Raw genomic sequence first — 24292 nt, 5'->3', positions numbered from 1 at the left:
GATTTAATAACCCAAAGTGATAAATTGATGATGAGTCTTAAGCTGGCCACACACTAGACCAACTTTCATCCAACTAGTTGATTGGTTGGAATGAAAATCTGGTAACGTATAGGAGTATATGATGATCAGCAATTTGCTCCTAAATGCCAGAAAACAGATGAAAATGGACGTTCCGACAAGTTTGTTTAAATGTTTGATCTAAACAATTTGTTCAAATAAGTTTTTGTCCATTTTCTGGTGTTTGGGAGCAAATTGCTGATTGTCATTTACCAGATTTTCATTCCAACCAGTCAAGTAGTTGGATGTAAGTTGGTCTAGTGTGTGGCCAGCTTTAAGCTGCATACACACGTAAAGATTTTCTGTCCACCATCCAACTAGTTGATTGGTTGGAATTAAAATCTGGTAAGGTATGAGAGCAAATGACAATCAGCAATTTGCTCCCAAACGCTGGAATATGGACAAAAACTGTTGTTTGAACAAATTGTTTAGATCAAACATTTAAACAAACTTCTCTGAACGTCCATTTTCATCTGTTTTCTGGCATTTAGGAACAAATTGCTGATCATCAGTTACTCCCATACGTTACCAGATTTTCATTCCAACCAATCAACTAGTTGGATGGTTGGATAGAAAATCTTTACGTGTGTACCCAGCATAACTCTTCAGAGTAATCATGATAAAAGCAATCTTCTTCTTAAGACTCCTTTTGGATTGAAGTCAGCTTGAAATGAAACACAAGAGCATCGCAATAGTGCAACACTGTCTAATGAGTATCTCAGTTAAATAGTTTAAGAATGCACTCACAAGGATAAAATAAATAAGGCATATATCCACCACATTGAAGATTTTTCCTTGATGTGGACTTGCTTCTAAAGTGATTCAACTCAGGAATTTCTACTTTATCAGACGAAGCTCTTGAATATAAGCACATGAAATCGCAAGACACACAGTGCAATACTGTTGATTAAAACTATAACAGATTTTATTAAGTTGCACTCACATAAGTAATCACAAAAAAGGCATATATCCTCCTAAAATTGGGACTTAATAAAATCTGTTATAGTTTTGTATTTTTTCGCCCCCTTTTTCAAAGTAATTTTTTGGGGTGTTCTTAAGTATTTTTTTTACCTTTTTTTGACACAGTTTACCTTTTGGGGGGCTGTCCCAAGGGTGCAGTGTGGTTTCCACAAGTTTGCAACCCAAAACCCCACTTCTGCACTTTTTTTCGACAGCTTTCATAGGCGAATTTTCTTCGCCTGTTTCCACTGCATTGACTTTCCGCACCAGCGAAAAGTCTTTGGAATTGAATAAGGGGACAAGTTTTCGCCTGACGAAATTACATCACCGGCGATACTTTTCCGCAGAAACAGGCTTTTCGCACCTAATTGAATACAGCCCTATGTATTAACGTAGTATTTATGTTTTCCTTGACATACATTGCTACTCCTCCCCCTGTTCTTCCCATTCTGTCCTTCCTAAATAAAGTATATCCTGGTATAGCTATGTCCCAATCATGATTTTCATTGCCCCATGACTTCGTAATAGCCACAATATCCAGATCATCCCTTGTCATTATTGCGATTAGTTCGGGGATTTTATTTCCTAAGCTCCTAGCATTGCACACATTGCTCTTAGACTTTTATTTGTTTGCTTATTTCTCCTGTTCCTAGGTATGTTCATCTCTCTGCCTATGAGTATTTGGTTTTGTTCTGAATTATCCTCTGTTGCTGTGGAAATGCTTCCTGTTCCATTTGCCAGCAAAAATAATACCTCATTATTGGGGGAGCAGATTTCTTTTTTCGTGTTTGGTTCACTGTCCCCCTCTTCTAGTTTAAATAGTTCTTAGTGAAGCTTTCAAACTGTTCACTCTGTATTCTAGTTCCTTTTGAAGATGGGTGCAGGCCATCATATTTGTATAAGCTTCTATCTTGCCAGATGGCATGGCTATGGACTGTCAATCCAAATCCCTCCTCATAACAACACTTCTGTAGCCAAATATTAAAGTTTCTGATGCAATGATGTCCATCTCCCCCTCTGTGTACTGGCAATACTTCTGACAAAGTTACAGTGGTTGCCACCTGCTTTAGAGCAGTCCCTAACTTCCTGAATTCATCTTTTACTGCCATGACTTCAGTATTGGCCAGGTTATTAGTCCCTAGGTGGACAATGACATCCACCTCTCCATCTTTTCTTGCTGTATTCACAATTCTCAGCATGCGCTCTTTATCCCTTGGAGCTGTGGCTCCAGGTAAACACCTTACTTGTCTCTCTACTTCAGCAGTGTTTCCCAGATGTACTCCTCTAATAATGGAATCTCCCAAGAGAAGTGTTGTCCTTTTTGAAGATATAATTTTCCTGTTCCTATTCCTTTTTCTATAGTCAGTGGAAGACCCCATATCTTCCTGTTCGGTATTGCTTATATTAGCTGTACCTTCCAGCCCTGCAAGAGCAGCATATGAGTTTTGCAGTGTCACAGCCTGTGGGAGGTGTCTGTGTCCCTCTGAAAATCTCTGCCTTTCAGAGCCCACAGTAGTCCAGGCAGTATGTCTCTGAGGCACAATTGGCAAACAACCAGATCCAGTAGTATTTTGAGCAGACGTGTAACCTAACAGCATTGGAATTGTTGTTCAGGTAGTGTGCCAAACTGCTGCATTGCTTTTCAGGCAAGGAATCCTGCACTTCTTGTTTAGATGTTGACACTAGAATGGGAGATGTTGGTTGTCCTTTCACCACTGACCTGGATGGCAAAATGATATTAATCTGATCATGCAGGTCTTTGGGGGGATTATGTATCAAACGTTCTAAAGAGAACAAGTGGAGAATCCATAGCAAGGAATCAGCCGATGCCCAAGCTATCTGGATATATATTGGGCATCGGCAGTGCAGCAGAGCTGACGCAGTGTCATTCAGACATATCGCTGGTACACACTGGCTGGCGGGCACCCAATATATTGGCTGATCAGTGGATCGGCCAATACATCTGCCAGTGTGTAACCAGCATAACTGTTGCACTGACATGTACAGATGGTGTATGAGAGAATAACTGTGCCAGTGACCTAGTCGTGTCCTAAAATATCCCTCAGGTGTGATCAATATTGGCTTTCATGAAGAAATGTATCTATGATTGAAATTGTATATTGACATCTTCCATTTATCCATTCTGGGTGCCCTGTACATTACAATACTACACTTTGAATCGCACAATTTGAATACATTCAGATAAAGTTTGAGTTTTAATCCCTGTAATGTCCGTTATTTGCATCTCTTTGGAGGATTAGTGACATACCTTGCCCCTTCTATAGGGGTAGCAGGTATTACTGGCTCATGCACGTGCTTCAAAAGAAAGATTTTCAGGAAAAAAAAGCGAATATGATATGATGGCCTGTACTGTCATGAGACTGCGTACCTTGTCACTGCTGGGATTCAGCAGCCAGTGTCCCCAAAGTGGTTTTGGTGAAAAAGAAAAAGGTGCTTTTCAAGAGGCTAAGGCATGCAAACACAGATGAACTGGAAAAAATAACTGTAAAGCAGTGTCCCTGGGATATTCAAAAATCTGGTAAATCACTGCTTGGCAACATGGTGCACAAGGACCTTTTTGAACAGGATAATACTCAAGGTAGAAAAGTCAGAGAATGCTTCCACAAACATGCGGTTAGTGCTTTGGCAGTGTCCGTTCCGGAGTCATGATCCAATCGAGCATCTTATCTCAAGACGGGTTCTGTGGAATTCCAAGGTCCCGCCAACGGGTATCTGTTCTTTGCCTTGACACACACCAGCTTCAGTCAGCAGGGCCTGCTCAAAGAGTGAGAGTTTTTACATGCTTGGCTTTAACAGTGTGGGTAAGACACAGGGCCTGATTCAGACCCACTCGCGAGCGGCTGTCCGCTCGCAAGTGGGTCGATGTTCTGCACTGAGCATGCGCACGACGGAGGGAGCTCCGTCGTGCGCATGCGCCAGACGCGACGAGCGAAGGAAAGTCCTTCGCTCGTTGTGTCTGATCAAAGGGGGCGTGCTGTCGATGTTGATTGACAGCACGCCCCCTTTGGTAGGCGTGCCGGGGGCGTGCCTCCCTGACGAGGGCGTTCCCACAGGAACGCCTCCCGTCAGAAGCCGGCCAACTGACATCACTAGTGATGTCAGTGGGAGTGATTTGGGCTCTGATAGAGCCAAAATCACTCCGGAGCTTGCGGTTGAAAACCTCAACCGCAGGCTCCGGCTCGCAGTTTCGATGGTCAAGACCATCGCGGCCATCAAACTGCACGCTCGTATAGCCTGTGGGTGGTGACCCACAGCTATACGAGCGTCCAGGAGGACGCTCCATTTTCATGGAGGGCGGCCCTCATTCAGAGCGTGCGCTCTGCTCAGAGCGTACGGCTCTGAATGAGGGCCACAGTTTTTTCGAATAGGTTCCAGACAGCAACTAGTTTAGTTAAGGTGGCAGAAACATGGTAGCCTAGCTTTGGAGTGGGATGGAATATGGGCATGTAGGGGTCCCCTCAGTAAGTTTACAATTTATTTTGTATGTGTGTTCCCATGTGCTAAAATAGGTTGAGAAAAACAGCAATAGAGCATCTGTAAGAAATGATGAAATCAACTACCAGCAGATAATATGGCCAGCAATCCCGAGATGCAACTTTAATACTTGGTTGAGTTAGTTGCAACAAAAGTCAACTGTTCTAATGGCCATTGTGGGAGTGTCTCGTTATTCAGTAGCTCTAACTAATAAGGGACATGTATGTTTAGAACTGTCTGTGTCATAAAATAATAAAAATGTCTCCAGGAATTAATTGGAATAATTAAAAAATTGTATGTATGTATGTATGTAGTGTTAAATAGGTGACCCAAGAGTGCACCATAAACCTTTTCCATAGGTCACTATTCATTCTGTGAATTTTCCTATTCCCAACCCCTCAAGAGCTCCATTACATTCCCCTCTGCTTCTGGAAAGTATAAAAGGGTCACATTAGGTTGTCTAGTGTAGTTTCATATAACATTTCTGGTGAATGAACATTGATTGCTGACCTGCATAGATTACAACTTAGTTTGGCATGGACTGAGCTCTGTCACACTGAGCTTCTATTTAATCAGGATCTCCTAGTACACGGACGTAAGCCAACAGGCCATTCTGCGTGAGAGCATGGGAACATAGGAAGAGGACTAAACTGTATCAATGCTTTCTAGCATTAGTATCACTCTCCCAATAAAAACCACACAACTCTGCTTTTCATAGTCCAGAGCGAGGATTAAACCATTTATTTCCTGGCAATTCTATATAAGGGTACTAGTTGTCTATAAAGGGACACACAAAGTATTTTTTATTTAAATATGAAATGCTAATACTGTTTAACCTGTTTTTTTGTTATTACTACATTTACTTTTTTGCTTTTAACACTTTATCCAGTTTCCTTTCTACATACCTGCTTTCTATACACTATCCTCTTCTGTTACTGACCACCTCTGAAAGTTCTCATAAATAGGTTATGTCTGGGTAGGGATGACCATCGATGATTCATAATCAGCGATGGGTTATGGCCGATGTTGACTGTTTTCCCATCAATGGGGGAGAACCAGATGGTTTCCCTCCACCGATGGAAAAGCATAACCGAATAGTTTTTTTTGTTTGTTTTCATGGTGCCGGGACACGGAGCATAGCTCCGCCACCGACACCTGCAAAGCCAAATCCCCGGGTCTGATTGAGTCAGTCATAGAACAAGGATGACCATCGGTTGGTGAAACCATCGATTGTCATCCATTGCATAGTTGGTTATCATCGATGGCCACTTGTTGTTTTGCCATCGATGCTAACAATTGATGGTTACTGTACCGATGGCCACCCCTATGTCTGGGTAACATGAAACCGGCATCCTCTCCCAGGCCATAAAATACCAGAGTCCGACATTATGCGCTGATCACTACCCTTCCTATAAACAACTCTATGTTGCAGAGTTCTGCACACTGTGCTTGGATTAGCCTAGTGTGTAGTGCTCAATGAAGCCATGTAAATACAGTTAGTTGGCGAGATGTTGGTATCTGTATACTCAGCTAAGTAACCTATGAACTTGAATTTGGCCTTTGTGAGCCAAATGCACCTAAATATGCATATTGAGTGCCCTTTGCTCCCTAGATTTGTGAAATATCCCGATTGCATTGCAAGTTGTGTTAACAATAACTCTTGAGAAAGAAGGGAATTTAGCATGTTGATCCTGGCATGCATTTGTGTCACTACAGGAAAGGCAGTGACAAACATTGCTCTTCCTACTGCTAGTAATGTGTCCTAGTTCGATTGTCACAGAACCAGCACGAAAGGCAAAGGTGTGTTCTTGCAGAAATCAAGACAAAGGGATGAATAAGCAGAAGATGTGCAACAGGTACACCACTTCCCTATATGGATTGACTTTAGCCAACTGGGTCAAAGCAATTATCCCTACATAACCTGTATCTCTGCTTCTCTGATCCCGGTGCCGATAACCAGGGCACAAAGGCTGCTGCAGCAGAGATACGTTATGTTAAAGAAGAGTGTCTGGGGCCTGGTGCACGTGGTAATGGCAGATTACTCTCTATCCTGCAATGTTGATCCATATGCATGGCCTTGCAGTAAGCCATAATGTAATAGGTGAGCAGTGTAAGCATATAAAGAGTAGATCTGGAAAACACATGTGAGATGGCTGTTTTTCTGCAGTAAGTAAGATGAGCAGATCTTTAATATTTTAATATGTTATTTATGTGTGGAATGTTACCTTGCACACGGTGGAAATCATGTAACCCTTTGTATTCCTGGAATGGGTATGAAATACCACCGGCGGTTCGATTCCCGTCAGTGGCAGCCAGACAGGAGCAGAGTGCGACGCAGCGGAAGCCCGACAGCGCTGGAAATCCCGATCGTGGATAGGTAAGTATCCACTAACCTAACCCCCCTAACCCTATCCCTCCTTAGGGGTGCCTAACCCTAACTTCCCCCCCAAGTGCCTAACCCTAACCACCCCCTTCCCCGCTGCCTAATCCTAAATCCCCCGGGGGGGTGCCTAACCCTGTCCCCCCCGGGGGTGCCTAACCCTCCCTCCCCCTAGCCTAACCCTAACCCTCCCGTGGGGTGCCTAACCCTAAGTCCCCCCCCCGGGAGCCCTAAACCTAACCCTCACCCCCCGCAGCTGTCTGCTCTCGGCGCCCGGCATCACTACGATCGTGATGCCGGGCGCTGGTCTCCCAGCGTCGGGGAAATGCGGGCGTCTACATCTAGACGCCCGGCATTTCACCCTTGCCAGGATAAGACAGTCGGGAAGCCAGCTGCCGGTATATAGGCAGTCGGCTTCCCGATTGCTTCCCGTATTCAGTGTACATTTCCAGTATTCTTCTTGATAGAATACTGGGCCTGATTCAGAGGCGCTCGCAAAAAGCGAGCGCTCGTTCTGAATAAGGGTCGGGCGCTGTTTTGTTTAGTTGCGGACTCCCGGTCGCTCGCATAGCTGTGGGTGACCACTCACAGCTATTGCGAGACCCCAGGATGATGCGACGAGACCCTTGTGGTAGGGTCTCGTGGCCGTAAGTCCCAGAGAGCTTCTGGCTCTAATAGACCTGGAAGCTCTCTCACTGACATCACTGGTGATGTCAGTGGGGCCGTCCACAAACGGCGAACGCCTCCGTTTGTGAAGCCACCCCCTCGGCCACGCCTACAAAACGGGGCGAACTGTCGATCAACATCGACAGCCGCCCCTTTTGTAGTGATCCACGGAGCGAGTGCTTTTTGCACTCGCTCCGGGGCTCGCGCACGCACAGTGGCGTGCGCACTGGGCCACCATTAACCCGCTTGCGAGCGGGTCTGAATCAGGCCCATAGACCACTGACAGCTGCGGCTATGGTACCTCTGACATTTACCGTCTGCCATAGACAGGTGCAATGTCCAATGGTGCGAGCCGCTGGTCCGCCAGTAGTGCATTTTTATATGCTCATCGGCGGATTCACTCCGGTGGGCGCCTCAATAGGACGTCTATCAGCTGCAGCATTAACATAAAGACTCAGAAGCGGCTGAGTCAAAGCCGTTACTGTAGCTGTGTCCATCTCTGAATCACCCCCAGTATATCTGATTCGGTTGGCCCAGTTATTATACGTTTCTGTAATCTATAATAATTGTATTCTTTGTGCAATATTTTGGATTGTCTACAGAAGCCATATAGTTATTGTGGGTTTAGTCTTTATTGTTTCTATTTTTCAAATCTTGAATTCACGTTAATCGCATGTGGACCCTGCCAGTGATAGGACTGTAATCCCATGCTGTCAGAAAGACCATATGAAGATACTGCTTTATATAGTTATAGTACTGTTCATACCACCTCTATTCTTAAACCGTTCTGTGCGGTTGGATTTACACTGTTGATTTGGACACACCTAATGTTTTTGCTATCTCTCTGATGAGTTTGTTTTGATTTTTCAGCCTAATAATGGCTTGCTTCACTGATAGTGACAGCTCTTTGGATCTCATATTGAGAGTCAACAGCAACTGATTCCAAATGCAAATGTCACACCTAGAATCAACTCCAGACCTTTTATCTGCTTAATTGATAATGAATTAACAAGGGAATAGCCCACACCTGTCCATGAAATAGCTTTTGAGTTGATAGTCCCATTACTTTTGGCCCCTTAAAAAGTGGGAGGCACATATAGAAACTGTTGTAATTTCTGCACCGTTCACCTGATTTGGATGTAATTACCCTCAAATTAAATCTGAAAGTCTGCAGTTAAAGCACATCTTGTTTGTTTCATTTCAAAGCCATTGTGTTGGTGAATAGAGGCCAAAATATGAAAATTCTGTCAATGTCCCAATATTTATGCACCTGACTGTATATACAGTATAGTCTCATAGTCCTTTCCGAGTTTTGTGTATAATCTGCAAATGTTTGTTAGTGCTAGGATGCTGATATCCTCTTCCATTTGCTTATAGTGAAATATAAAATCTTTTTAGTTTGAACATTCGTTGTTTGGGGTTTGATAAAGCTTCCCCCTAAGGTCCACTAGATATTTCTCCACTGGTAGCGACAAAACAGATGCATTATATCGTATTGTCTGTAAATGATACGTTTTTATTTTTTTCTGTGAGTTTGAGATGGAAGCTGTCATCTGTTATAGTGGGTTTGCGGGGAATGGGTAGGCAATGCCGGCTGTCAGGATGCCTCCTGTCAGAATACCGACAGCGGCATCCAGATGGTTGGTATCCCGAGTATACTTACCCTCCCCCACCTAACCCTCCCTTCTTGTAACCTAACCCTCCCCGTTAGTGCCTAAACCTAACCATCCACCTTAATGCCTAACTCTCCCCCCTAGGGGTGCCTAACCCTAAACCCCTCCCACCCACCCCCGCGTCTACCGCTAAGGGCGCCCCGGACTTACCTAGTTCGGTTTGGCGTCCTTCGGCATTCATGCATCGGGATTAAGATAGGCCTTGGTATTTCGACGCCTATCTTAAGTCCCTTGTCGGGATTTCACTGTTGGTATTGAGACCGGCGGCATTGTGGCTGCCGGTCTTGTAACTACATCCCGGTTTGTGATGAATGGATGTTTGCAGGCTATTCATTTCATATTTATTATTGTGTCCAAAAAACTGAGTTTGAGTTTTTGGGGGTGAAAAATATCATATTAATTAATGGAATGTAAAAAGTCCTTCACTTGATGATCAGAAGATCATAAATGTGCCATTGGCTTGATGATTCATGCTCCTTCCTCCAATCACTCCATGAACAAATGTATTTTCTGGGGCTGACTCCAGAAACACTACACAAACTGGATCACATCCCACCGTGCATCAGACACAGTCACACATTGTGATCTCATTGCTGCCTGTATGGATGCATTTAAAGGTACTGGCCAAATGAACAGTAATTATTGGTCAGGATGAAATGTATCCACTGCATAACCGCCCTGCAGGTACTTTTCATATGCAGAAATGCCGTTACCATACAGAGATTCCCCATCGATGGTGGACATACCTATCTTTGATACAGGGCCTTTGGCAGCATATCTAAGGAGATCCGTAGGGTCATGAATATAACTTGGTATGTTCCTGGCCAGATATTTCAGGATATTTTCCACCCAATATTAACTTTTGTTTAAGAATGCAAGTTCTTGGTGTTAGGGTTTGCATAAGAAAGCATCTTAACAGTATTATGTATGCTCCTCAGGAATTAGATGGCTCTTAACCTATGCTTTTTTGTTTTTAGATCTGGTGCAGTTTTTTACAGTATGGAGTATCACATACTATTCATCAGCTGCAAGTGTGCTTCCTGTATGTAGTTGGAAGTATCCATTAAGCTACTACACCTCCTTTGCTGTTTTTTGTTTAATTTCCTTGTTCTCTTCAGGAAGTTGATTGGTTTTTGGTCATGGTGGGTTATATCCTGTACCTGGTTGCTCAGGATGTAGCTTGCCTAAAAAGGTCACTATATTGCCCAGTGTGGGTTTGGTTTCAGGTTCGGCAGCCCAGTTGGAGCTCTCTGTCGGATCTTTGGTGCCGTTACCTGGACCTGATCCAATTGTGTCTCTGGTTTCTTTGTCAAGAAAATATTAAGGATGATATCTCGCTGCAGAGTTTTTCTGTCCATAGATGATGTGCAAAATTTTTTTTTTATTTTTTTTTTATTTTAAAGTACTGACCTCTAAGCTTTATTTGGTTTGTATAAAGAAATGTTGGTCACACAATTTGACTGCTCTGTGATTGCTGATGAGCTAAAGGTGTGTACACACTAGACTATATTTTGAACGATAACTATATCGTTATCGTTCAGTCGTTCACTATATCGTCCAGTTTCGTACGCAAAAACGATGAAAGATGACGACCAACGATGCGCGCTCCCGCAGGTCGTTGGTCTTTGTCGTTCATCGCCTGAACATGCAGGCCAAACTGACGATATTGTCCAGGTTTTTGCATGTTCGGGGATGAGGGAGCACACACGCTGAACGATATCGTACATGATATCGTTCAGTGTGTGTGCTCAATGTCGTTAATGACATTTAGCACACAGCTGCCAGGGAAACACTAGACGATGTCGCTCAGGCAGTGAATAGTCTAGTGTGTGTGCACCATAACGTTCTATCTGCCTTCTTGTTAGGAATCACCATGGTTTTTAATTATTTTTTTTTCTTGGTAATCTAGCTTCATAGCAGATTTATTTTTCATAACACCCTTGTCTTTCATATAGTCTGAGCAGGCCTCTTGTATCATTGTCTTGATTTAATATTTAGTGGGTTTAATATAGCATATAAACTAGCTTCCATTCAGAAACATTCTTTTATTGCTAATTAACACTAGTCAGATGAGCTAATTTTTACCGGGTTGCCATAGCAGTTCAGTGCAAACATTGCATCTAAATGCAATCTAATCACACTGGCCGACTGTTCAGTTGAGCGGCCGAGATATTGTGTGCACAGCGGCCAGTGTATACTGGGATCTGCTGAGTGTAGCAGTGCCAGTTTTGCCATTAATGGGCAGCAGACGGCCCTCCGAGCCTATACGTGCAGCCTCCACCTCCTTCCTGCTTTGTTGTCATATTTGTGTTCTTACTAGTAACACTTGTCTAAAATTCTTGCTAACTAGTTATTGAACATAATACTGAGATTAAGGGTAATTGTGGCCATTTTAAAGGTTATAGGGCTGCCCAATATGCACCCTGAAGGCTGGCAGGTTGCCTATTGCTGGTTTTGACTGTAATGCTATATAGCAGAATAACTTTTTGTTTTTACTTTTTATCAGCAACTTACAAGCCACAACATATTGGATACAGAAAAATAGTGTAAGGCAGTGGTTCAGAAACTGGGTGCCACGGGACACTTGCACTTGCTGGTCCTTTGTTTCCTGCCTATTATAACTGCCTGTCACGCATTGTGTGGCCCTAGTATAAAATGTTTTTGATCACGTGTTTAGTTGTTGAATCAGTAAACATCCTGGACAGGAAGGCGTATTTGAACAATTGGTTAGTGTTTGTGTGCGAGTATTGAGGGTATTTTAAAGAGATAATGCTGTTTAAATGTCTGTTCATATAAATATATATATGATAAACTGCACTTGGTAATTTTCCTGGTTCCAGGCTTTTGCACTACTCGTGGCCCAGAGACTGTTTGTGTGGAGGTTGTATGTTCTCCCCATATTTGCGTGGGTTTCCTCCCATAGTCTAAAAACATTCTGATAGGTTAACTGGCTTCTGATGAATTGAACCCTAGTATTGTATGTATTTGTGGTGGTAGAGATTTTAAACTGTAGTTTCCACTGGGGCAGGGAACGATTAGATGTTTGCTGCGTAATATGCTGACAGTGACACTGATAAAGAATAGTAGGGTAACATCATGTTTATTGAGCTTACAGTGTGATAGACAGACATAAGGCATATTTAGTTCAGCACAGCTGGCCACAAAGTGCCTCCCGAATGGTCAAGAGAAGGCTCTTAGTGACCAGTAACATCAATCATTTTCCCTTGTTTCCCATAGAGGTGAGCAGGAAGATTAGTAATGTTTGGCTGCTGTGTTAAGCAGCAATGTGTGCAGCCAAACATCAAGCTGTATGTTGCGCTGAATTTAATTGCTCCGATAGACGTTATTTGCGCTAGTGTGAAACTGTTAAATGTCAACATGGCAGGTATGTACTATTTTACTTAACATTTATCTTCCTTTTCCCGTTTTCATATCTGGTTCTAATTTTCTTAATGGTTGCTTTAAGTCCATTAAAAATGTGTGTCCAGTCTCTGCTGAGTCATGTGACTTGGTGGGGACAAGAGGTGAGACCCCAGGTATCTTACTCCGGAAAAAGATCTCTGGGAAAAGGTAAAAAAAAATAGACTTCTGACATTTTGGGAAATAAAAGGCCTAATTTTTATATATATATATATAAGCACACTATACTGGCTGCGGGATCCTGACAATTCAAAATGCAGACAATTTCTAACGGTGAGTTAGGCTACGTGAGGGGAGGGTTACAGTGCCGAAGGTAGAGGGTTAAGATGCATACACACTAGACGATATGCTCCCTGAGCGATATCGTCTAGTGTGTCCCCGGCAGGCTGTGCTCAATGTCGTTCATGACATTGAGCACAGCTGCTGAACGATATCAATAGCGATATCGTTCAGCGCCGGGCTCTCTCACCCATTCCCTGACATGCAGCAACCTGACGAGGTCGTCAGGTTGGCCTGCATGTCAGCCCGATGAACGAGGATGACGAACGACCCGCGGGAACGCGCGTCGTCGTCATCGTTCATCTTTTTTGTGTTAAAAATGGACGATAAAGTGGACGACTGAACGATAACGATATCGTTATCGTTCAGTCGTCCACTTTAATCGCCCAGTGTGTACGCACCATTAGGGTTAGGCTGCAGGAGGGGTGGGTTGGGGTTAGGGTTAGCATTACTATACTTGGGATGTAGTTGACATCCCGGCTGTCAGTGTATATATAATATATACTTAAACTGTTGTGAGACTTTAGCAACACATGCCACACCAATTTTGAGGGAATGAGTTGTTTTTTTTCTTATAGATGTTTATAGGGGAAATTTTATTATTATTACTAAGTCAAGGAATTATAGCCAAACCACTCATATTAAAGCTTGTTGTATATTTGTGTGGAAACCTTTTGCAGGTAAATCTGTATAGAGCAAATATACGGATCTAGTGAAATGATGCTTTATACTGTATTTCTCAAAACTACACTTCTGTAATTGTCAGCTTTTCTTCTGTGCTGAAAACCGCAAACTACAGTATGTCATAATGTCTGTATCCCACTCCTGATGTCTGATCATCCAAGCATTTGAAGGATTGCAAAGATGGGATGTCGCTGGAATAGCATGGGGCAAACTCTAATAAAAATACTATATAGAAAGGAGCAACAATTGATAATAAAAAAAGCATGGAATCCACATCACTGAGGCGTGAGACAGATAATATTTTAGATGAGTGCAGAGCAGCACATGATGTGATGCCGATTCATGCTTCTTACACGTGCGCGCACCATTAATGGCTTTGCTGGCAAACAGCTCGGTTTTTCCTTCTAGGGGACAACCATGTGTTATGCATTAGCTGAGAGACAGAAGGGAATCTCTAAACCTGGTGCTCCCAGCACATCATCGTTACTATGCCAATGACTAAGTGCTTGCTGGAGTGCAGCGTAACCTATTTAAATAAGCCTTGTGTATTAATTGTTGAAAGGAAGAGGAAAACCAAATGTGTATGGAATGCCATTTACCGCTTATTACTTTTATTTTACTCCGGTTTTTCTTTGTGAACCGTAAAAGACAATGGTTGTGCTGATGGAAAAGGTGCAATTCAGTATTTGAGGTTGATTTATTTGTTAATGGAGATGTGTACTGATAATAAAGATTTAACTGTAAGCTCCCCATCTAACAGATCGATAGGCACCTCAAGGTACCTCTGAACAGGCTCATTCTCTAGCGCAGTGTTTCCCAACCACGGTCCTCAAGGCACAGTAACAGTCCAGGTTTTAGTGTTATCCATGCTTGAGCGCAGATCGTTAAATCAAAATAACTGAGGTACTAATTAAGACACATATGCTCATATATGGCTAGCCTTAAAACCTGGACTGTTAGTGTGCCTTGAGGACCGTGGTTGGGAACCCCTGCTCTAGCTATTGCTGACAGGAGAATTTTCACCTCAAGTGACGCCTCCTGTATTGGCAAAGCTGATTGGCTGGCTGCATGTAGACATCCCAAAGTTTAAATGCGCTTTTTTTTTTTCTTTTAACAATGAGTCAGTACAAAATGCAATGACCATGGTGTGCAAATCTTAACATTTATGGAATTAAAATATATAGTCCTTGTATGTAATGGCCCTCACCGCTGTTAAATGGCATTGCAATGTTGATGTTATTCTCCCATGCACAATTCCCTTGTGGGTTCTCCACAAAATGAATGAAGCACATTATAATGTGACCAGTGTTCTACATGTAGAACAAAATGGACTATACCAGAAATTGCTGTGTACAGATTAGCAGTAACTTATGAACGATCACTTTGATCTCATACATTCTTTTTTTTCCTTCTTCTTATTGCCCTTGAATAACAGAGGAAAATGATAAGATTTTGCTGGAGCAGGAAGAAGAGGAAGAAGAAGACGAAGAAGAAGAAGAGGAGCAAGAGAAGAAAAGCATTATTCGAACAGAAGAACTGGTAAACCAGGCCCCACCTGATGCTGCTTCTCCACCAGCACCTGCACCTCCTCCACCTCCACCCCCTCCCCTACCAACTCCAGTGGCAGTCATCCCCCTCCCTGTGGTAACCAGCACTCCTCAACCCATAGTCCAAACGTCTTTGTCACCTCCTGTTGTTCAGCGTCAACCACCTGTTGTTAATCCACCTGTTATAAACAAAGATGTGTCCTTGGCTCCTGTCATCCAGCGACCAGCAGGCCCAGGACTCCCAGAGATCAAGACTACACCTCTTAGTGTCGGAAGTCCAAAGCCACTGCACCATTACTCAACCCCTGTGCTGGCAATAACACACCACCACCTCATGCAGCAGCAGCAACAGCAGCAGCAGCCTATACAGCCTCAACCAACAGCCCTACAGCACCCACAGCAGCAGCCTCCGCATCAGCCACTGGGTGCCCTCAGACTGTCTGCAACAGATGATGGAAGACCAAATGAGCAGAGGAGGCGTCCTGGAGGGTAAGAAATTCTACATTGTAGACTGACCTCAAAATTCAAGAGTAAATTTACATTGTTTTCCGTTCTGCAGCTATGTTAAAAAGTAGAGATTAATAGTACATTACCTCTCCATTACAACTTGCTAAACCCATATGCTACATCTTTATGATAGTACCCTATTAGGATCTGATACAGGTCATATAGCTAAAATTACTTCTCTTGTCCACACAGGGAATCTCTACAGAGCAGGTAAGCAAGTCTGTCATTAACACTTCAGCTGGGTAAGATTGGGAAATGCCTCACTCCTAACAGGGGTATTATTCAGTTCCGTAATACTTATATTAATGTTGGCTAGTGACTTAACTTGCTCTCTTTGATTATTTGGATAGAATCCTTTTTGGAATGTTTCTAAGCGGCAAAAATGTGATTTAAAATGAGAAATGAGCAACTTACAGCAACTATTGGAATCAAGGTTATGATCAATTCTCTGGGCATGTGCATTTGCATGGATATCTGTTTGGTTACTATGGGCCTGACTCAGAGATGGACGCTAATGCGATCACCGCTGCGTTTTCGCACAGTACACAGATGCAAAAACATGCCAATAGTTACATAGGTCACCAAAGCACAACGTCACTTATTTGCATAAATATCGGTAACATCGACGCACATCGAGCAGCCTTCTTGCCCTTGCTGCTGGTTTGACCAGCAGCAAACATTGCAGCTCTCCTGACATGCAGAGGGCATGTATGTAATCGCAATGGCTTATTTATGCAGAGGGCATGTATGTAATCGCAATGGCTTATTTATGCAGAGGGCATGTATGTAATCGCAATGGCTTATTTATGGAGAGGGCTCACATGCTGCGTATGTAATCGCAATGGCTTATTTATGCAGAGGGCTCACATGCTGCGTATGTAATCGCAATGGCTTATTTATGCAGAGGGCTCACATGCTGCGTATGTAATCGCAATGGCTAATTTATGGAGAGGGCTCACATGCTGCGTATGTAATCGCAATGGCTTATTTATGCAGATGGCTCACATGCTGCGTATGTAATCGCAATGGCTTATTTATGGAGAGGGCTCACATGCTACGTATGTAATCGCAATGGATTATTTATGGAAAGGGCTCACATGCTACGTATGTAATCGCAATGGCTAATTTATGCAGAGGGCTCACATGCTGCGTATGTAATCGCAATGGCTAATTTATGCAGAGGGCTTACATGCTACGTATGTAATCGCAATGGCTTATTTATGCAGAGGGCTCACATGCTGCGTATGTAATCGCAATGGCTTATTTATGGAGAGGGCTCACATGCTACGTATGTAATCGCAATGGCTTATTTATGGAGAGGGCTCACATGTTACGTATGTAATCGCAATGGCTAATTTATGCAGAGGGCTCACATGCTGCGCATGTAATCGCAATGGCTAATTTATGGAGAGGGCTCACATGCTGCGTATGTAATCGCAATGGTTAATTTATGCACGCGTTTAAACACACCTACATTTTTTTGACCAACCCCTGTTAATTCCCCTAAACACTGACTACCTGTCTCTCACTTTGCGAATGGGTTCTCTGTGTGTACGGAATCACAGCATGTGCGCAGTGCGGCTTATATGCATGTGCAATGGCAAACAATTGCTCTAACTGTGTAAAAATCGCCATTGAGTCCGTCTCTGCATCAGGCCCTATGTTCTCTACACATCATAATAGTGCGCAGGACTATGCCACTAGACCTCACAGAGGACATACCTAAATCAGTGGTAATCCAGCATTTTGGAATACAGGAATTACAGAGCATATTGATACTATTGGGCAGAATATAAAAAATATCTGGTATCCATTGTGAACCTTAAAACATATGCAATGATTTTATTCAGTTGAAATGTGAATTAAGTATAGAAAATAAATAACAGAGATGGAGGGATGTGGGAATAGGGGGTAGGTAAGCCTATTTCTCTTTCCACATTATAGCAATAGCTTCCAGCACAACTCCCACCAAACCGACACATAACAGGATCACCAACATTTACTAATTATCCATAGTGCATTGCTTAATTGCACACCCTTGGGGTCCTGACACAGGTTTCACACCTCTGTATTAAAAAATTATCACTCAAGATTCATATGAGTGGTTTATTTCCTAAAGCAATATCGTCATGAACTGAGTGGACAATTACGCTGGCTCGTAAGTCCTTTTTACATTTAACATTGTGTATACCTTCATGGTAAGCATTAACACTATAGTTCTGTTGGCCAAACCAAAGATTATTGCAATGACCAGCAAAAACAGGATGATTTAAAGGGGATGTTCACTTCTTAATTATTTGTTATTTAAGTGATTTATTTTCACCAATGAACTTCCTGCACCTTACCTGCATTTCAGCAGTGGTCCTCCTTCAATAATTTGCTAAATGTAGAACCCCTTTTTTCTATCTGTGTTTTAGGGGCATATCCAATTAGGCACAGTGTTATGGTCTGGGTTCCATGTCCGGAGCTATTCAATTATTTGGCAGTTTCCCCACATAGTAAATCCTTGTGCAATGCGCGGTAACCCATATATTCCACGTAAAATCTATGGATTTCCAAGCACGTTAAATTTAATAGGGTGCATTTTAACACTGACTTCTCCTCGCAGCTACTGAGGCTGCAAGGAAAGGCGCATCCTAAAGCTGGCCACACACTGGACCAACTTACATCCAACCAGCCAACTAGTTGATTGGTTGGAATGAAAGTCTGGTAAGGTATGAAAGCAAATGACAATCAGCAATTTGCTCCCAAACGCCGGAAAATGGACAAAAACTGTTGTTTGAACAAATTGATTAGATCAAACATTTAACAAACTTGTCTGAGGACCATTTTCATCTGTTTTCTAGCATTTGGGAGCAAATTGCTGATCATCATTTGGGAGCAAATTGCTGATCCCATTCCTTACCAGATTTTCATTCCAACCAATCAACAAGTTGGCTGGTTGGATGTAAGTTGGTCTAGTGTGTGGCCAGCTTAAGGCTTAACATTCGGGTGATAGAGGACCTGATTAAATGGGTACGAGCCGACAATTAGCAGTATATCTTTATGTAAAAGGAATTGTAGAACAGAACTGGCAGAGATCTAGGAAAACCAGCAGCACTGTAGCAGCCCCTGGGGCACCTTAGTAAGAATCTTTAGTGGAGGTGATATTGCCCAGTTAAGTTTTCATATACTGAGCAGTTACATCTCCCTCATTTGGAAGTACACATCTCTGCAGCTGGGCCGCCCCTATCCGTAACTTGATCGTAAAGCCGACCACATCAGCGGCGCATGTACCAATACTGTGCCTGGTGCAAAAAACTCTGTAATTATACGTATCACTATATTGACCGCAATTACGTTGACGCACCATCAAAGAAATGCCTATGTAAGAACGCCCAGTTAAGCCCCATCATTTGCTAGTAGATAATGTGATGGTGATGCTTCGACTCTGCTGCATTGCCTGTACTTTCATATACTTGGTTACAGAACATGCGCAGTCACGCTTGCATTCAACTCTGCATCTTCCCCATTATCTCACATTAAGAGCAAGAGAATGTAGACGGCTGTTTACTGGTGAGCATTTGTGCTTTCCATGTCACATGCTGACAGGAACGATTTGTCAACTTTGTTATGAAGAATGAGGAAACTATTTACGGTAAAAAGCTCAGCCCTTCATGAAACAGAAGTGAAATATGAGCACTTGTCCTATGTGGCTTTTAGTCTATTGATAAGAAGGAATACAAATGGTCTTCATATCAAGGCATGTTTTACCTTGGTGTATCTGTCAGACATCACAGTGGGGGCAGCTGTATTTCAGCATATCGATTTTTTTAGGAAATAATGACATAATAAAGAAATAAGACACACAGTCATACTACTAGTTCCTATTGAATGTGATAGCCTTCATTCTCATGAATACATTATCATATGCAGTGGGACATATTTTCTACATGAACGATTTTAATGGAGTGAGTTGGCAAAACAGATTAATATACAAACCAAATGAACAATGAAAGAGAATTGAGTTTTGTACATTTTCATACTGTGTGTGATTTTATTTTTATATATATATATATATATATATATATATATAGTGTTCACTCTAACTCCGGGGTGAGGCAGGGCGCCGGATCTAGAGAGGGCACGTGCGTGCGAACGAGAAGGGGACATGGTCATCGAAAAGGGGGCGTGTCTATAAGACGCGTTCCCTTTTCGTCACTCTTGGGGGCGTGCCCGGCACTTGCGGACACGCCGGGCAGCCCCCAAGCCCCGCAGACAGGGAGAATAGATGCTGGGCGCATGCGCCCGGCGTCTATTCTCCGGCGGTGACCGGGTCACTGCACATTTCTTCACCCGTGGGACACTGCGACCCGCGGGTGAAGACGGCTCCCGCAGGCTGTTAAAGCAGGGCGCTTTGTGCCCACCTTCTGGAGGGCAGGGCGCTTTTTGCCTTCCAGAAGGAGGGCAGGGCGCCGCGCCCCGCTAGAACAGCCTAGCAGGAATGCTATATATATATATATATATATATATATATAATATAAAAATCACACTCACACATACAGTCAGGTGCATAAATATTGGGACATTGACAGAATTTTCATATTTTGGCCTCTATTTACCACCACAATGGCTTTGAAATGAAACAAACAAGATGTGCTTTAATTGCAGACTTTCAGATTTAATTTGAGGGTAATTACATCCAAATCAGGTGAACGGTGTAGGAATTACAACGGTTTGTATATGTGCCTCCCACTTTTTAAGGGGCCAAAAGTAATGGGACTATCAACCCAAAAGCTATTTCATGGACAGGTGTGGGCTATTCCCTCGTTATTTAATTATAAATTAAGCAGGTAAAAGGGTCTGGAGTTGATTCTAGGTGTGACATTTGCATTTGGAATCAGTTGCTGTCGACTCTCAATATGAGATCCAAAGAGGTGTCACTATCAGTGAAGCAAGCCATCATTAGGCTGAAAAATCAAAACAAACCCATCAGAGAGATAGCAAAAACATTAGGTGTGGCCAAATCAACTGTTTGGAACATTCTTAAAAAGAAAGAATGCATCGGAGAGCTCAGCAACACCAAAAGACCTGGAAGACCACGGAAAACAACTGTGGTGGATGACAGAAGAATTATTTCCCTGGTGAAGAAAAACTCCTTCACAACAGTTGGCCAAATCAAGAACACTCTCCAGGAGGTAGGTAGAAGTCAACAATCAAGAGAAGACTTCACAAGAATGAATATAGAGGGTTCACCACAAGATGTAAACCATTGGTGAGCCACAAAAACAGGAAGACCAGATTAGAGTTTTCCAAACAACATCCAAAAATGCCATTACAGTTCTGGAACAACATCCTATGGACAGATGAGATGAAGATCAACTTGTACCAGAGTGATGGGAAGAGAAGAGTATGGAGAAGGAAAGGAACTGCCCATGATCCAAAACATACCACCTCATCAGTGAAGCATGGTGGTGGTAGTGTCATGGCGTGGGCATGTATGGCTGCCAATGGAAGTGGTTACCTTGTATTTATTGATGATGTGACTGCTGACAAAAGCAGCAGAATGAATTCTGAAGTGTTTCGGGCAATATTATATGCTCATATTCAGTCAAATGCTTCAGAACTCATTGGACGGCGCTTCACAGTGCAGATGGACAATGACCCGAAGCAGACTGCAAAAGCAACCAAAAAGTTTTTTAAGGCTAAAAAGTGGAATGTTATGCAATGGCCAAGTCAATCCCCTGACCTGAATCCGATTGAGCATGCATTTCACTTGATGAAGACAAAACTGAAGGGCAAATGCCCCAAGAACAAGCAGGAACTGAAGACATTTGCAGTAGAGGCCTGGCAGAGCATCACCAGGGATGAAACCCAGCGTCTGGTGATGTCTATGCGTTCCAGACTTCAGGCTGTAATTGCCTGCAAAGGATTTGCAACAAAGTATTAAAAAGTGAAAGTTAGATTTAGGATTGTTTAGTTTGTCCCATTACTTTTGGCCCCTTAAAAAGTGGGAGGCACATATAGAAACCGTTGTAATTCCTACACCGTTCACCTGATTTGGATGTAATTACCCTCAAATTAAATCTGAAAGTCTGCAGTTAAAGCACACCTTGTTTGTTTCATTTCAAAGCTATTGTGGTGGTGAATAGAGGCCAAAATATGAAAATTCTGTCAATGTCCCAATATTTATGCACCTGACTGTATATGCACTATGCATATTGGGTGGGACCCCCTTTGCCTGTGCAACAGCCTGAATTCTTCATTGCATGGATACAACAAGGTGCTGGAAACATTCCTTAGATATTCTGGTCCATTGTGACCTGATAACATCATGCTGCAGTTGTTGCAGATTTGCCGGCTGCACATTCATGCTTTAAATTTCCAGTTCCACCTTAATCCAAATGTGCTCGATAGGACTGATCTGGTGACTGTGGAAGCCATTGAAGTACGCAACGATCAATGTCCTGGTTATTGAACCATCTTAAGATAACATGTGCTTCGACATGGAATTAGCTATTAAAACAATAACATTTAATCTGATTGGTGTTAAGGAGCCTGTTGTGTGTTAGTGAACATTCCCCGCACTATTACACTACCAACAGCCTGAACAAGGCCGGATGGATCTACACATTTATGTTTACGCCAAATACTTCCCTACCATGTCTAAAAATCAAGAAACATTTTTCCAGTCTACAGCTGGCAGCCTTAGGGGGCTATTTACTAAGCCTTGAATGGTGATAAAGTGAGCAAAGGTAAAGTACCAGCCAATCAGCTCCTAACTGCCATGTTACAGGCTGTGTTGAAAAAGGACAGTTAGGAACTGATTGGCTGGTACTTTATCTCCGTTCACTTTATCACCATTTAGGGCTTAGTAAATAAACCCCTAGTTTCCTGTTCTTATCTGACAAGAGTAGAATGGTGTGGTCTTCTGATGCTGTAGCCCATCCACATGAATATTCACCAGTTTATACTTGACATATGCCATCCAAAGCATAACTTTCAGTACATTCATTGGACTATACGGTTACCATTGGAACATATCTGCTATAATCTGTTGTATCATTCCAATTTTGCAGGGTTAGTATCAATTTAAACAGACTGATTTATTTAAATCTGAACCTAAATAAACATTTATGGAATATTTCAAAACCAGCCATCAATTAAATGTAATGTTCCCGCTAGGCTTTTTTTTAGTGGTGCCCATTTTTAAAGTGGCAAAATGTACACTGCCCTTATAGTGGTGCCCTGCAACTCAGCGCCCTGCCCCTGGTCTGGCATGACCACTATAACTGATATTCTTCATGTTAGCAGCTTGATAAACTGACAGAAATGCACAGTGTGTATACAGAGGCTGTGATGTCACAGCAACTGTGTCTCCGCATTTTGACCTGTATCAGATACCTGCTGTAATGTTGGAGGATTTGCAGCTGTCTGTAATGGAGTGTTGAGGTAATGCTTTGCAGAGATGCAGTGGATTGTCAGGTTATCTCTGATCAATGTATACTACCTTAATGGTTTGTGTCTGAAAATGTAGAGGTTTAGTGACCCTTTTAACCTACAGACTGGGAAGCATTTATACATGAAAACTCTTTGCATAACAGTAAGAAAAATAGATTTTATATAAAAGGCATTCGAACACTTAAGTTTTTTATTGTAGCACATATAATTATTATTTCCCCCCTTAATGACCATAACTCTTAAGCCAGTTGTATATTGTATATTTTCCCCTGTGACAGAAATGGCTTCCTTTTGTGATTGCTTAGTGGAATAAAAACACTTTTCTAAGTGGTACTACATATGTAAAAACAAGCAATATCCATGATAATTCCACAAGTTACTTTTTACACAAGTAGTACTATTCCAAATATTTATCACAAAGTGTATAAAGCTAGTGCTCCTGAGCATTATACAAGATCTGACCATCTTATGAGCTTCAGGGACAAATGTATACATTTTAGTTTTCATTGTGTTTTTTAACTCCTAATATGTTGCCAATTTCCAGTTTCCTAGATTTTGATATTTTGAACACGGTGCTCACATTGAGTGCTGTGCTCATAGGATTAATAGAGCAGGATCCGAATCAATGAGCCAGTTATTGTATCCTTGTGCTGTCACTAACAGCCCAGCTCTATTAATCCATTACTGCCAACCATTACCTATTTTGGCTCAGGGTTAAGAGCCGACATATCACTACAGGCGGTCATACAGGGATTACTTTTTCCTTCTGTATTTAGCTATTGGAAATATTTAGAGGAAAATGTATAATAACATGCTTATTGTATTTTACCTGTTTTATATGTAGGTGTTTTGATTTTTATCTAATCCCATTATCTCCTCCTAGAGCCCTCCTGTTACTCTTATTCATGGTACACCTTTCATAATAAATGAGGGTGGGGGTTAGCAAGTTCTGTCAGTAGATGGCAGAGCATCACATGTTTGGGGGTGTGGCCAGAAATCTGAATATAAAATAGAGCACACAACCAAGTTGCACAGGGAAATAGCATAAATGCCTATCATTGCCATACCCCTGTACTAGAAGCAAAGAACATATTTGAGGTTATATAGTGCCTATAGGTAATATAGGAGATTTCCATTAATAGCATTCCATTAATAGCATCTTAAATTTTATTTTTTTTCTTTTG

General features: G+C 42.4%; 1 protein-coding gene across 5 annotated transcripts in view; it reads left to right on the top strand.

The window, feature by feature from the left end:
- The window catches only part of MNT (MAX network transcriptional repressor), a 103787-nt gene that overhangs the window by 18791 nt on the left and 60704 nt on the right, over positions 1–24292 (top strand). For 3 of the 5 annotated variants that reach the window (XM_088449463.1, XM_088449467.1, XM_088449466.1), the window contains exons 2-3: positions 15050–15650; positions 15861–15878. In XM_088449463.1, coding sequence (XP_088305589.1) covers positions 15050–15650; positions 15861–15878 — 619 coding nt within the window. The remainder of the gene's footprint in view (positions 1–15049; positions 15651–15860; positions 15879–24292) is intronic. The other 2 variants (XM_088449465.1, XM_088449464.1) reach the window with 1 other exon arrangement.

The sequence above is a fragment of the Taudactylus pleione genome, unplaced genomic scaffold (assembly GCF_031769625.1).
Source record: "Taudactylus pleione unplaced genomic scaffold, aTauple2 ptg000485l, whole genome shotgun sequence".
Taxonomy (NCBI): domain Eukaryota; kingdom Metazoa; phylum Chordata; class Amphibia; order Anura; family Myobatrachidae; genus Taudactylus; species Taudactylus pleione.
The sequence above is the reverse complement of the archived record's forward strand: the minus strand, read 5'-3'. Positions and strand labels throughout refer to the sequence as shown.